Source organism: Podarcis muralis, chromosome 17 (assembly GCF_964188315.1).
Source record: "Podarcis muralis chromosome 17, rPodMur119.hap1.1, whole genome shotgun sequence".
NCBI lineage: Eukaryota > Metazoa > Chordata > Lepidosauria > Squamata > Lacertidae > Podarcis > Podarcis muralis.
The window spans coordinates 23,032,893-23,048,061 of record NC_135671.1 but is presented as its reverse complement, the minus strand read 5'-3'; the positions used below and the strand labels follow the sequence as shown (position 1 = coordinate 23,048,061).

Sequence of the window (15,169 nt, the reverse complement as noted above, 5' to 3'; positions counted from 1 at the left end):
AGAGTTGCAGTGCAAACCTCTGGAGTGGGGGGGGGGCACGCTCCTGTGGTTGTGGAGGCTTCCTATAGTATTCAGAACCCATATCTAAACAATGCGCAGAGCTTTCATGAGTTCCCTCCTGCTTCAGAAGTTTCTCCAACTCATGGAGGGTGACTGAGCTAAGTTGCTCATTCCCACTCTCTCCCCTTGTATACTGGTTTTACACAGAGGAAAAAAGGTAAAGGTAAAGGACCCCTGGATGGTTAAGTCCAGTCAAAGGCGACTATGGGGTTGTGGCGCTCATCTCGCTTTTCAGGCCAAGGGAGCCGGCAATTGTCCACAGACAGCTTTCCAAGTCATGTGGCCAGCAGGACTAAACTGCTTCTGGCGCAATGGAACACCGTGACGGAAACCAGAGTGCACGGAACCGCTGTTTACCTTCCCGCTGCAGTGGTACCTATTTATCTACTTGCACTGGTATGCTTTTGAACTGCTAGGTTGGCAGGAGCTGGGACAGAGCAATGGGAGCTCACCCCGTCATGGGGATTCAAACTGCCAAACTTCCAATCAGCAAGTCCAAGAGGCTCAGTGGTTTAGACCACAGCGTCACCAGCGTCCTTCCTACAGAAGGAGAACCTGAGGAGGGCCACACACACAAATGCTCCCCCCCCCCACTGGAGGTCATTTTCTGGGATGCTGCTCAGCTGTGGAGAAAGGAAATAGCAAGTCGGAACATGGGGAGAAAATTTGATGGGAAACAGAATAATTTATCACCTTCTGCTCTAAGAAACAGGCCACCTTTTGCTTTGGGAGGACAGAACCAGGTTAAAACATAAGTTCTACTCCTCTGTTTTAGCCCCACATAATCTATGCCCCCCCTGAAATTCTGATACACAAGATTTCTCTTTATCCTAAGTTTTGCCCAGAAGTTCATTTAGGAGTCACCTGTGGGCAACCTCGTCATTGGGCCTAATTATGCCTCTCACAAACAACAGAGATTATATATATGCCCTGCATTTTTAAACTTTCGGGTCATGTTCACATGTTTTGTTACTTCCTCAGCTGAAAATTCCAATATAGCCCCAGCTGCCTCAGAGTCAGACAGTCCTGGCTGGCCTCCATTGGCTCCAAACAATGGACCCACAAGGTGGGTGGGAGTGGGCTGGGGGGTGTCAAAGGAAAACAAGAGACTGTGGTTTCATTCCAAGCATTGCAATATCGCAGCTGAAACTACTATGTCCAAAACACATAAAACACAAGCAAGACCTCAGGGTGTGACGAACCTCTGCTAATCTTCATATTGTACTAGAAGTACAGAATATTAGAATATGTTCTTAATTACTCCTTTTTCTTATACCAAAAAGTCCTACCTTTGCCAATAAACCTGAACGGCATCTATACTTTATATGGTGTTTCTTTCTTTTCTTTTTTAAAAATAATTTTTATTAAATTTTTCATTTTAACAATCCAATCAAATCACATTAAATATTCCAAATTATACAAATACATATCATATAGTCCGAATATTCTGCCAAATTATAAATTTTTATTGGGACTTCCCATGCTTCAAGTTTGGTGGGGCTCTGATCATCTTATGTCTCTACTGCCTTGAGTTTCCAATAGTTCCTTTAAAGCTTCCTGTTGTTACCCTTATATGGAGTTTCTTTCTTTCGTTTTTTAATTAAAACAATGCATTTTTTTAAACAACATCTAGAAGGCCACAGGTTTACCAACCCCCTTATTTTTCTTCTGTTGAGAAGATCAACCATCATTTCACACACCCCTTCCCTTAAATTTCATGTAATTTTTCCAAGGACATGTCAGCAACATGAAATGTGTTTGGTGTGAAGGAATGTTCCAAGGGGAAGAAACATTTATTTACATGTCCACAGTAACTAAGGACCCACATTAGAGTGGCTCTGGTTAACACAGTGAATATATTTACATTGTGGCAATGTGGGACAAAGTATTTTTGTACCTGAATCCAGTGAGATAACAAGGATATGCAAGATAATACAATTACTAATATCTTTTTGAGTTTATCTGGCTACGTATTCGATCTCTTACAACTGGAAGAAAACACACTCCACGGTAGAAGAATTTAAGGTGAATATTCCCCATAAATCTTAAATAGTAAAATGCTGAAGCAAAGTTTGAAATCTGGTCCAAAGTGGTTGTAAAAAATTACTTAAACTCTCATAGAATTAACCGTGCAATTAGGTCCCTTAACACTTTGTAATTGATTAACCTGTCAGTTCAAAGTCTGCTTTTTCAGTAAATGTTTTTCTTCACTCCACTAGGAAAAACTCAGCTATTTTTCTTTCTCGCACCGCTAAGTAAAGATAACTAATTGCATTCCTTCCTTCAGCACAGCCAGCAACAGTAATATGACTGCCTTTGTTTCTTCTATCACAAGGAGTAATTGCACGTCCCAGAGAGCAGGAGATAAAACAACTCAGTGGCTATTCTTGATCTCTAGCAAGAGATCTCTTGAAAGAGCAACACCAAGGAGTCTTCAAATTAAAATTGTATTTTAAAGCAAAGGTGGATAACTAAGCACAGAAAACTAGGCTGTAACTGTATCATAAATCACAGAGCAGTGACTAACCTGAATACTCATTTGCATTTAATTAATTTTCATCTCCTTTGTTCTACCTTACAAATACAGTGGTACCCTGGTACAAACACCTTGGTACTCAAACAACTTGAAACCCAAACACTGCAAACCCGGAAGTAAGCGTTCCAGTTTGCGAACTATTTTCGGAAGCTGAACATGCTCCGTTTTGAGTGTTACACTTCCATTTTGAGAGTTCCGCTGAGGTCAGTCTGTTTTTGATATTTATTTTGTGTTTGTGTTTTTGTGGCTTTTTTGTTTTGTTTTTTGTGACTGTGGAACCCAGTTCAGCTACTGATTGATTGACTGTGTGACTGCAGTACCTTGTTTATCGCTTTCATTTTATGGAACAAGGGTCTCGTTAGATAGTAAAATTCATGTTAAATTGATGTTTGAGGGGTTGTTTTTAAAAGTCTGGAGCAGATTGATCCATTTTGCATTACTTTCTATGGGAAAGCATGCCTTGGTTTTGGAATGCTTTGGTTTTGGAACGGACTTCCCGAACAGATTAAGTTTGAGAACCAAGGTACCACTGTATTGAACTTGGGTAGTCAAGACGGCCAAAAGCTTGTCCTTCCTTCTAACTTCTGGATGGAATAACTTTACATTGTTGATTTCAGCTAAGATCAAAGAGCAGGCGCCAGCAAAAATCACAATGCAGGAAAAACCATGGCTCTCCATAGCTCCATCCTTGTTTCAGTTCAGCTGGTGATATATCACGAATGCTAAAAACCAAATATTGACCAGCCCTAATGTATTATCACCTTAAACATAGCACTACTGTATTGGCATTACCCCAGGCGGACATGCAGTGTAGTGGACGGAATATTGGACTTGGCCCAGGAAGTCTGGGTTGAAAGCTCCATTCATCCACAAAGCTACTGCTCAGTCTTGGGTGAGTGACTATCAGGGGCTATTCAAACTGGTTGACTCAGCTTTATAAAATGCAAGACATCCATAAAACGTAGAATATGCGTTCTAAACTTTGCAGGCCAGGAATAAGACCTTCTGCAGCAGAATTCTATTCATTTCTAGTCAGAAGACTTGTAGATCTCCTATGACCACTTTTCTGAGAGAAAGCTCCTTTAAATTCAATGGGGCTTAGATTGATTTGTGGCATTTGGACCATAAGTCAATGGATTATGGCTACAATACTCCAGAGCTCCTACCACACCAGTTGTCCTTTTGTTCCAGAGGAACAACAGTTTACATCTCAATAGTCCATAATGCACTTCCATAAAGATTTCGGGTATATTTCGGAGAGCCTCTTAGAAAAAAGGATTTGAGTCTTTTTGTGTAAACATAATGAAATAATTATTTTTAAATTTGGGGAAGCAAGTGAACATGGGTGAATAATTAAAGTTAGTAAAGGAGAAATATCACAAAGGAAACACAAGGAGCATAGGTGTAATACAATAGTGTTTAAAAATAGAGCAGTGTTTCCCAAATGTTTTTGGGCAACGGCACACCTGTTTACTAAAAAAAAATCTCGCGGCACACCACCATTAAAGCCCCGCCCCGTGACGTCAGCGCGCAGCGTCACGCCGGGAGGGACGCACAAAAGTGAAAGTTTTTTCCCTCCCCCTTGCTGGGGAACCTCCAAGCTTTGGGGGTGGGAGGAGGCAGCAGAGCGAGGGACTGAGGGACGGCGGCAACTGAGGCGGCGGCAGCTGAGGCAGAGCTGGGAAGGGGGTTTCCAGGGGACACGGCAGCTCCTCGAAAGGCTTCTCTCAGCTGCGCTCAATCCGCCTCGGAGAGGATTTCCCCTCCGGTCCCATGCGTTCGTTTGGGGCATCGCTCCGGCTGCTCCCTCTCCCGCCGCGCAGGAGCGATGCCTCTCTCTGGCTTTCCCTCCGCGCAGGCTGAGGGAGGGAGGGAGGGGCGCGTGTGACCCGTCTCTGCTGGGAGACCAAACCCAGCGAGGCAGAGTCGCGCGGAGGCGCCCAGGCAGCGCTTCCGGCTGCGAGGAGGAGCGCCAGGCAACAGCAGGAGGCGCGGCCTCTCCTCGCCGCCGCCGCCCCGCCTCTCGCCGCCCGACTCGCCCGCCTCCCTCCAGGCATCTCGCGGCACACGAGGCAACGTCTCACGGCACACTCGTGTGCCGCGGAACACCGGTTGGGAAACACTGAAATAGAGGACAGTGGCATAATAGCTCACAAGAAGAGAAAAAAGGTGGTTGTTACATTGAAGTGCAAGTTCCTCTATTCATTCCAGTAATGGCATTTCAACATAATAGAAGTCTTCTATAATCCCTACCAGGACAGGACAGTACTATTTGTATCTCCAAGTTGCAATTTGTCTGGCAAGAAGATTCACAAGGTAAGAGCCCCTTAGAAAACGGACGAGATATATTAAATATCAAGAGAGAACCAATTACATCTGGCTGAGTCAATTTACAGCACACAATACTTTATTACGAGAAGATGGTGATTCTAGCATCCTCATTTTAGAGGATCAATGAATTATGTTGGGAGGAATTGTATCATGCTAACAAATCACATTTAAAATAAATAGTGGTCCAAATCAGGACAAAATTATTTGTGCTTATGTTCCACTGAATTCAACAGGCCAGCTTAGTTGCAGCTACCATATTTTTTGCTCTATAAGACTCACTTTTTCCTTCCTAAAAAGTAAGGGGAAATGTGTGTGCATCTTATGGAGCGAATGCAGGCTGCGCAGCTATCCCAAAATCCAGAACAGCAAGAGGGATTGCTGCTTTCACTGGGCAGCGATCCCTCTTGCTGTTCTATCTTCTGAGATTCAGAATATTTTTTTTCTTGTTTTCCTCCTCCAAAAACTAGGTGCGTCTTGTGGTCTGGTATGTCTTATAGAGTGAAAAATACGGTAGTTTCTGCCCCATTAATTTCAGTGGGGCTTTAGTGAGACTAATCTGTCTTGGATTTGGGCCAGTGTGTTGAACTTTGCGACACTGAAATCAGTGGCAATTCCTCCAAGTTCTCTTTTTGAGAGATCTATGACCATGGGTGTCAGGATGAAATGAGTAGATTATATACCTCTGGAGATACTGTTCTACTGCTAAAGCTCTATCTAGCTCTAAAGATGTTGTACTCCAATTGCTGATGTTTATACCGATGTTCTGTGTGATTATTGAAATGGAATTTGTGAAATGCTAACTAAAACGAATTTAAAAAGAATCTGTTGCAAAATATCCTAGAGATAATACTATACCTTATGATAATATACCACATGGTTTCAAACCAATTTCTTGCTCCTTACCACACTGGGCAAAGAACACTTGGGATATTCCTAACTGGATTTGAAACCTATTTAGATACACCGAGCATTGAACAAGATCAATGATATACAGTGGACGCTCGGGTTGCTGTCTCTGGTACCCTGGAAGATGCTTTCTGATATGCTGATACGTCAGCGTAGTTCTATGAAGAATGAATTACCCTTTGCTCCTAAAAACCAGCGGAAAATCCCAAAGAAACAAAGGTTACTGAAAAATAATTCCAGAGGAATAGGTGGGTTAAGTCTGGTGCAGTTACGAAGACGGAATGTTAAAGCAACGGAAATTGACAAATTTATTGTGATATAGCCTTAAAGGTAAAGGGACCCCTGACCATTAGGTCCAGTCGTGGCAGACTCTGGGGTTGCGACGCTCATCTCGCTTTATTGGCAGAGGGAGCCGGTGTACAGCTTCCGGGTCATGTGGCCAGCATGACTAAGCCGCTTCGGGCGAACCAGAGCAGCGCACGGAAACGCCGTTTACCTTCCCGCCAGAGCGATACCTATTTATCTACTTGCACTTTGACGTGCTTTGAACTGCTAGGTTGGCAGGAGCAGGGACCGAACAACAGGAGCTCACCCCCCCCCCCCCCGTTGCGGGGATTTGAACCACCGACCTTCTGATCGGCAAGTACTAGGCTCTGTGGTTTAACCCACAGCGCCACCTGCATCCATATAGCCTTATGTCATAATAAATGTCTCAGTCTTCAAAAAAACTTTGTGTGTGTGTGTGGGGGGGGTGTTTTTATTTTAAAAGTTAGCCACTTAGCCACTTCATGAATTGCATGCACTCCTTTGCATCAAGAACTGCAGAGCTGTATGGGTGGCATTGGACCATTTTGAACTGTATGTGAATACAAGCAGCAGAATCCTATGCAATTTCACTCAGAAGTAAGGAGCACAGTTTTCAGTGTGTGGCTTACTCCCAGAAAAGTGTGCACAGAATTACAGCATAAGAGAAATAAGCAGACAAGATAGTGGTGTCATAAATGCTCTTGTGCAGCACGACTGAGCATATTCACGTAGAATTAAACCCCACAGACCTCAACAGGACTGATTCCCTACTAAGCTCGCATTTGATGGCAGCCATACCCACCTGAAATTTGTGGATTCACTTGCAAATTTGGTTAGTGTTAAGGTAGAAAGCAAGGGAGACATTTTACAAGTAAATCTATATTCAAGCAAGTGATGATTTTTATATTTGAACCACCCTGAGACCTGCAGGTACAGGATGGTATACAAATTTAATAAATAATAATATATATTTGAATTGGGAAATGCATCATGCAAACATAAATTATAAAAAACATTAATTACCTCTTACTTAAAAGGTAAAGGTAAAGGTACCCCTGCCCGTACGGGCCAGTCTTGACAGACTCTGGGGTTGTGCGCCCATCTCACTCTATAGGCCGGGGGCCAGCGCTGTCTGCAAACACTTCCGGGTCACGTGGCCAGCGTGACAAAGCTGCATCTGGCGAGCCAGCGCAGCACACGGAACGCCGTTTACCTTCCCGCTGGTAAGCGGTCCCTATTTATCTACTTGCACCCGAAGGTGCTTTCGAACTGCTAGGTTGGCAGGCGCTGGGACCGAACGACGGGAGCGCACCCCGCCGCGGGGATTGGAACCGCCGACCTTTCGATCGGCAAGCCCTAGGCGCTGAGGCTTTAACCCACAGCGCCACCCGCCACCTCTTACTTATTCCTGCTTAAATAAAAAAAAAGTTCCTACGTTAACATAAACAATTTTTTTTTTTACCTTTTTCATACAAAACTCCCTGGACCTGATCCAGGTAACATTAAGCAACAGCGCAATCCATGTTTACTCAGAAGTAAGCCCCTCTGAGTTCTATGGGACTTGCTCCCAGTTAAGTGTGTGGGATATGCAGCTAGGTTAAGCTCCACTGATTTTAGTGAGACATGAAAGTATTTAACTTTGCCCTATATTTTATGCATGTCTTTAATAATAAATGTATTTGTGTAGGACATGTTACAGAGGATATTTTTTTTTAAAGGAACGTGATTAAGTTGCCGCATAAAAATAAGATAATTTTAATGCCCCCAAGCAAGAGACTGTGAATAATTTCTGTCTCACAGAGCAAATATAGAAGCCTTAGCTTTACCTTATACTTTTGAGATGACAGAACAGTATAAAGATTGCTACTGAACCCTGATTCAATTTCTTCACCTGCTTAGTGGATTGTTGTATGTTTTATGTTGTGAGCCACCTTGGGATGTTACATGAAAGGCGTTATACAAATACCTAAAGAGTCATTTCTTAAATAAAAGCTGCCACATTCCACTTTACCACATGACAACTGCCATGCAGATTTCCAGAGATTTTCTATGATATACACTGTGTATATTATATATGTGATGAAGTAGGCTCCAGGCCACAAAAGCATATACCATAATGAATTTGTTATACTTTAAAGTGCCACAAGCTGTCAGGAAAATGGTTACAGTCAAACCTCGGTTCCAGAACGCCTCCATTTTGGAACATTTCCGTTCCCGAACGCTGAAAACCCGGAAGTAACTCCTGTGGTTTTTGAACAGTTTTCAGAAGCCAAACATGCTACACGGCTTCCGTTTTGAATTTCTCTATTGTATTGAGGCTTCCACTTTCAGTTTTCGGTTGTCGAATGTTTTGGAAGTTGAACGGTCTTCCAGAATGGATTACGTTCGACAACCGAGGTTTGATTGTAATACATGCTGTCAGAGACTGCCTCCAGGTCCCAGCTCACAGAAGACCAACGCTAGCCAGCAGAACTGTACAAAAGTCTTTATTGAAGTTTAGTTCCCATTTTCGAGCCCTAGCGTGCGTCTCTACGTCTAGACCCTAGACCAGCGAAGCCTCATCTGAGTCTCCGCCCCCTGTACACCAGTTTAAGACTCTAGCCTTACTCCACCTTCTTCGTTTCTCCTTCCGCCTCTGGGTCCTACTACCCCCCGGGGTGCCTTCCTTCCTGGACGCCTCAGATGCGGACCCCTCGGACTCCTCCCCCTCTCTTCGGCGGGCTTTGGGACCCGGCTCCCTCTCCGGGCTGCTCATTGCGCCACCCTCTTGTACATTTGAACTTGGCGCGCGCGCGCTGCCCCTGACCTTCCTTTTGACCGTTTCCTCGCTCTCTGATGCAGGCGTGGCTAACCCTGACTCATGTCCTTCCGCTGACGGAAAGCTGCCTGCTGCCGATGCCTGGGGCTCCTCCCCTCTACTGCTCTCCGGTGGGGAAGCTGGTCCCGATTTCCAGCTGCTGCTCTCTGAGTCCCCTCTGGCCCCTCCCTCCTGAGGTGTTCCCTCTGGCAACCCCCTAGCTCTGACCACGGGAGCCCCTTTCTGTGAATCCTCTGATTCGCTGGAGAGACTTAGAGACCTCGGACGGCTATCATCGCTGACCTCTCCCTCGGATTCCTCTCCCTCGGTCTCTAATTCCTCCCTTTCCTGTCCCTCTGCTCCTGAACCCTTGACACATGCGAACATAGCTTTCCTCAATAAATAAGTGGTTAACGTGTGTTGAATTATTACAGCTATCAACGCGTTAGGCAAGAGAAATGCATATAAACATAGAAATAAGATTACATGCTGAAACAGATTAACTCTCATTATTAAGGTGAAAATGTGAAAATGACAATTTGACAACTTTGAGGCTCAAAAAACGGGTTAGATGCTGTCCTAAATATGTATCGATGTAATTATATGATCTGAGTGTTTGAACCGATTCCTATTCATTCAGTGTCGATAATCCTGGGAATCATTTTCTTAACACCCCCCCCCCAAAAAAAAACAACCCCTTGGTGCAGCAAGGACTTTACTAGCCCAGAAGTGGAAGCAACAGTAACTACCCAACAGCTGAAGAGTGGCAGACGAAGAGGACGGAATATGCAAAGCTGGCGAAGCTGACTGGGAAAATCTGAAACCAGCGCGATCAAGCTTTCCAAAAGGACTGGGGTAAATTTATACAATATTTGAAAGACAATTAAAAACAATTAAAAACACTAGCAGAACTGGCTTAAGAATACTTGTAATGATGATGGCTGTACCTCTTTACATATTCTTTTAAAAATGTGAAAAGGTGCATTCTAAACAGGAAAAAACACAATGGTGTCTTGCTTTTCGAACGTTTCGGAAGTCGAACAGACTTCCAGAATAGATTACGTTCGAGAACCAAGGTACCACTGTATATCAAGAGGATGAGTTGGCATTTGAACCAAGGGATGCGGGTGGCGCTTTGGATTAAACCACAGAGCCTAGAACTTGCCAATCAGAAGGTTGGCGGTTCGAATCCCCACAACGGGGTGAGCTCCCGTTGCTCGGTCCCTGCTCCTGCCAACCTAGCAGTTTGAAAGCACGTCAAAGTGCAAGTAGATAAATAGGTACCTCTCTGGCGGGAAGGTAAATGGCGTTTCTGTGCGCAGCTCTGGTTCGCCAGAAGCAGCTTCGTCATGCTGGCCACATGACCCGGAAGCTGTACGCTGGCTCCCTCGGCCAATAAAGTGAGATGAGCACCGCAACCCTAGAGTCGGCCACGACTGGACCTAACGGTCAGGGGTCCCTTTACCTTTACCACTATATCACAATGTTTGGGTGGCGATACACTGTGATATTGAAAAGCTGATATCACCCAGCCCCACATCAGTGCCCTAGCTACCGGGGGCGGGGAGATGGGAAGAGAGCTAGTCAGTTTTTGCCCAGGTGAAGCCTCCAGAGGGGCACCATTGAGGCCCCCATCCTGTATTCGTGTGTATGCAAATGCGCAAGGCGGGTGCCACACTTGGTCTTTGACCTGGGGGGGAATGAAACCTAGTTTCACCCTGAAATTGCATGTGACACTACAGCTCTATGTACATATCAAAGCTACATAGGTGTTTGGTAGTGTAGATGTGTTTATTTGCCTATGTGTGCTGAAAGTATTCATTTTGGAGGTAATAATGTTTCCCATTGGAAGTCAGCAAATTTCACTGACACAAACATTTTGTTCAAAACTCATTGCTATTACTCGAGTACCTTCTGCAAGCAACTCGGCTTTGCCTGCTAAAAGGCTTCTACAACTTAAGTAGTGCAAGAGTGAGCTGTATGTTCAGTACCAGTCGCCACCACAAATATCGAATGAAGGTAATATACGTAATTCCTGGTGTAAATCTTGCTCAGATTTTGTGGCATGTGCATTATGAAGATACAGTGGTACCTCAGGTTACATACGCTTCAGGTTACAGACTCCGCTAACCAGAAATAGTGCTTCAGGTGAAGAACTTTGCTTCAGGATGAGAACAGAAATCGTGCTCCGGCGGCGCGGCAGCAGCAGGAGGCCCCATTAGCTAAAGTGGTGCTTCAGGTTAAGAACAGTTTCAGGTTAAGTACGGACCTCCGGAACAAATTAAGTACTTAACCTGAGGTACCACTGTACGTGTCCCAAATTTGGAAATCGTTGGAACGCTACTTCAAAAAAATTCGAAATTCAAGATTTTTGAAGGTCTTGTGGGGACCCATAATGCAAGCATCAGAGAATTAAACACTTACGGGACTTTTGTCAAATTTAATGTATCCCTTTAAAAATGTTTGTGTGGAGGTAACACAAAGGTAAGACCTGCTCCACAAAATCAATCACATAATGTAGCACATGCACACCATTTGAATGTCCATCAACTTTGGCCCCCTTCCCTCAAATATTTTATGGGGAGGGGGGCAAAGGAACCTCGGCCCCTAAGGGTTGTCTCCTATGCATGAGGGTCATGTATTCCACCCCTCCTGCAATGCAGGAATCTTTTGTCCAATGTGCGTCTCAAACACACAACTCTGAGCTTAAGAGTCTTGTGCTCTAACCCCTTTAGAAATATAGGGAGCTGCCTTGTACTGAATAAGACCATTGGCCTACCCAATCTCATTGTCCTACCTACCCTCGACCCTAGCTCAGTCGGTAGAGTCTGAGACTCTTAATCTAAGGGGCGTGGGTTTGAGCCCCACCAGTGCCGGATTTATGTACAGTGGTACCTCGGGTTAAGTACTTAATTCGTTCCGGAGGTCTGTTCTTAACCTGAAACTGTTCTTAACCTGAAGCACCACTTTAGCTAATGGGGCCTCCTGCCAGTGGCGTAGCGTGGGGGGTGCAGGGGGGGCCGGCCGCACCGGGCACAACATCTGGGGGTTAGGGTTAGGGGCACAAATCCACGGGTTAGGGGGCGCAAATCCACGGGTTAGGGGGCGCAAATTACTTGCCTTGCCCCGGGTGCTGACAACCCACGCTACGCCACTGCCTCCTGCTGCTGCCGCGCCGCTGTCACGCAATTTCTGTTCTCATCCTGAAGCAAAGTTCTTAACCCGAGGTACTATTTCTGGGTTAGCGGAGTCTGTAACCTGAAGCGTATGTAACCCAAGGTACCACTGTATAAGCTAAGCAAGCTATAGCTTTAGGGCCCCACTCTCTTGGGGGCCCCAAAAAAAATTAAAGGGAAAAAAACCCCTGGATGCACATTTCCAAAATATAAGATAAAAAACAAATAAAATAAAGCCTACATACAGCAAAAGTGTTTTCTGTTGTGTAGGCTCCTATGATGTAAGTCATGGGCCCTGTCTGCTAGCCTGCTCCCTAAAATATCTCAGGTTTGCTCATTTCATAGGGTGGACGCGGGTGGCGCTGTGGGTAAAACCACAGAGCCTAGGACTTGCCGATCAGAAGGTCGGCGGTTTGAATCTCCGCAATGGGGTGAGCGTCCATTGCTTGGACCCTGCTCCTGCCAACCTAGCAGTTTGAAAGCATGTCAAAGTACAAGTAGATAAATAGGTACCACTCCGTTGGGAAGGTAAACAGCGTTTCCATACACTGCTCTGGTTCGCCATAAGTCCTGATGGCCACATGACTTGGAAGCTGTACGCCGGTACCCTTGGCCAGTAAAGCGAGATGAGCGCCACAACCCCAGAGTCATCTGCAACTGGATCTAATGGTCAAGGGTCCCTTTACCTTTTATATATAGGCTGCCTACATTCTGCATGGACTGGTTGCATGGCAAATGGCTTGAGATACCTATTAGGTCCATAAATTACCATATAGCATATATTCAACACAAAAAGCAGCAACAATTTGTTGTTGACAAAGGACAGCTGGACATATAAAGGGCCCCATTACCTTCAGTAGCTTAGGGGCTCATCAAACCTAAATCTGGCCCTGAGCCCCACACTGAGCAAAGGTTTCCTGCATTGCAGGGTTTTGGGCTAGAATAGATGATCCTTGTGGTCCCTTCCAACTCTACAGTTCTCTGATTCGATGACCCTGAGATGAAGAATCTTATGCTCCACCAGCTGAGCTATCTGCACTGGAGATGGCAGGGACTGACCCTGGACTCTTCTGCCTGCAATGCAGATGCTTTGTCTTTGAGCAGAACATCTAACTCCAAGAAGCCAATGTCTCTTTGCCGCCTCTAAAATATTTGAGGGCTCCCTCCTTCCCCCAAGTTGATGGGCACTGGCAGTGCTATTTTTCTAGAAAAATAGGTGCCACACTTTTTCTAACAACAAAAAAGGAGGTGCCAGTCCAGGGTACCATTGAGTACCCCCTGGGGCAAAAAGCACCAGGTATTGCCATTCAAAGAGTGGTCAAGAATGCTGGAGGGGCTAACTTGGGCCCCCCAATATTTTACTCAAGTTTGCACCTCTGGGCCCCCCAATGAAATCTTTGCTGGATCCAAAAAATGTATATTAAATAAATTATGGGCATTGCCATTCAAATGGTGTGGTGTGCCGGACATGGGATCGATTATGCAGGACGGGGCTTGTTGTTTAGTCGTTTAGTCGTGTCTGACTCTTTGTGACCCCATGGACCAGAGCATGCCAGGCACACCTGTCTTCCACTGCCTCCCACAGTTTGGTCAAACTCATGCTGGTAACCTCGAAAACACTATCCAACCATCTCGTCCTCTGTCGCCCCCTTCTCCTTGTGCCCTCCATCCAAAGGACGGGGCTTACCTGCCCCCTAACATTACATTCAAGTCGCCCTCCCTGCTGGAGGGCACCACGTTGGCACCCACCCCGCGCGTTCCGACGTTACGCCCGCCACTCACCGCCGCTTGCTGGAAGGCGCCCTTGGTGTAGGTGCCGCCCCCTCGGTAGCCGATGGCCGGGATCTCCCTGCCAAGCAAGGCGCACTTGTGCTGCTGCCGAGCCCGCGCCGTCGCGGGCGAGATGTAGTCGACTCTCGGCACCACGTTGTTCTTGGACGAGAAGGTGACGAGGGCGACGCGCGTGGCCGTGGGCACCACGGGGAAGTCGGACAGCAACTTCTTGACGAAGCGCAGCTCGCTGCGGAAGTTGGCCTGGCCCACGCTCGACGACTCGTCCACGAGGAAGACCAACTCCAGGCGCCCGCTCCGCTCCCTCAGGCGCCGCACTTGTCGCTTGAAAGCCCGGCCCAGCTTCTCCACTTTGCCCTCCGTCGTCGCCGGCGAGGGCAACACCGAGCGCGCAGACAGGGAGCTCAAGTCGACGGGGCGGGAGAGGCTGAGCGGCTGCGGCGGCGCCCAGCCCCACACCAGCGACGCGCCGCCCCACAAGTACACCGCCAGCAGGGGCCACATCCCCCCGGGTCCAACTCGGATCGCCTCCCCCCAGCTGCGCGCGCCGGACGCCCCCTCGAGCTTCTCCCCTCTCTCGCGCGCGAAGCCCTTTCTTTTTTGAGAGCGCACGTGGAGAGATAGAGAGCCCTGGGCGCGCTCGGCTGCGGCGTCTAGCCTCTGACTGCGAGGAAAAAGGAAAGCGCTGCCGTCCCTCAAGCTCTTCCCCGACGTGTTTCTGAAAAGGAGGAAGAAGGGGGCACCGGCGAGAAAGAGAGAGGAAGCTCCGTCCTCCTCCTGCTCCTCCCCTTCGCTCAAGTCGCGGCTGACTCCGGATTCCTTGTCACCCGAGCGCCGTCGGTGTCTGCCAGGCTGTCAACATTCCCGGCGGCGCAAACACATCGGCACCGAGGCTTAAGCTCTGATTGATCCCATATGTCTGGCAGGCAGCGCCGGACAAAGGGGAGGGAGGGAGGGAGGGAGAGAGGGGCGGCGAGAGGATGCCGGGCTCGAGGGATGCATCCAGATACCACGAGTGCCACGGTAATTGGAAACACTTTGTAGCAGCAGGCGCAGCGGGAGACCCGGGAGGGGGGGTGGCCGGTTGGGGGGGGGGAGTGTGTGCTTGGCTGAAGGGGGGGACGCCACCTCCCGCTTCCAGGAAGCCTCCTATCTCGCCCAGTGTTTTCCCAGGTCCCTTATTTCAAAGGAAGGCAAGTCCCAGAACATTGGATTGTAGAGTTGGAACGGTCTAGTCCAATTCCCCCTGCAAGGCAGGAATTTCGG

The 15,169-nt window shown here is 47.1% G+C and overlaps 1 protein-coding gene across 1 annotated transcript in view; it reads right to left on the bottom strand.

The window, feature by feature from the left end:
* The window catches only part of SVEP1 (sushi, von Willebrand factor type A, EGF and pentraxin domain containing 1), a 129,131-nt gene extending 114,338 nt beyond the window's left edge, over positions 1-14,793 (bottom strand). Inside the window, exon 1 of the mRNA XM_077921634.1 lies at positions 13,895-14,793. Coding sequence (XP_077777760.1) covers positions 13,895-14,407 — 513 coding nt within the window. The 5' untranslated portion in view covers positions 14,408-14,793. The remainder of the gene's footprint in view (positions 1-13,894) is intronic.
* Between the last annotated feature and the right edge of the window lie 376 nt (positions 14,794-15,169).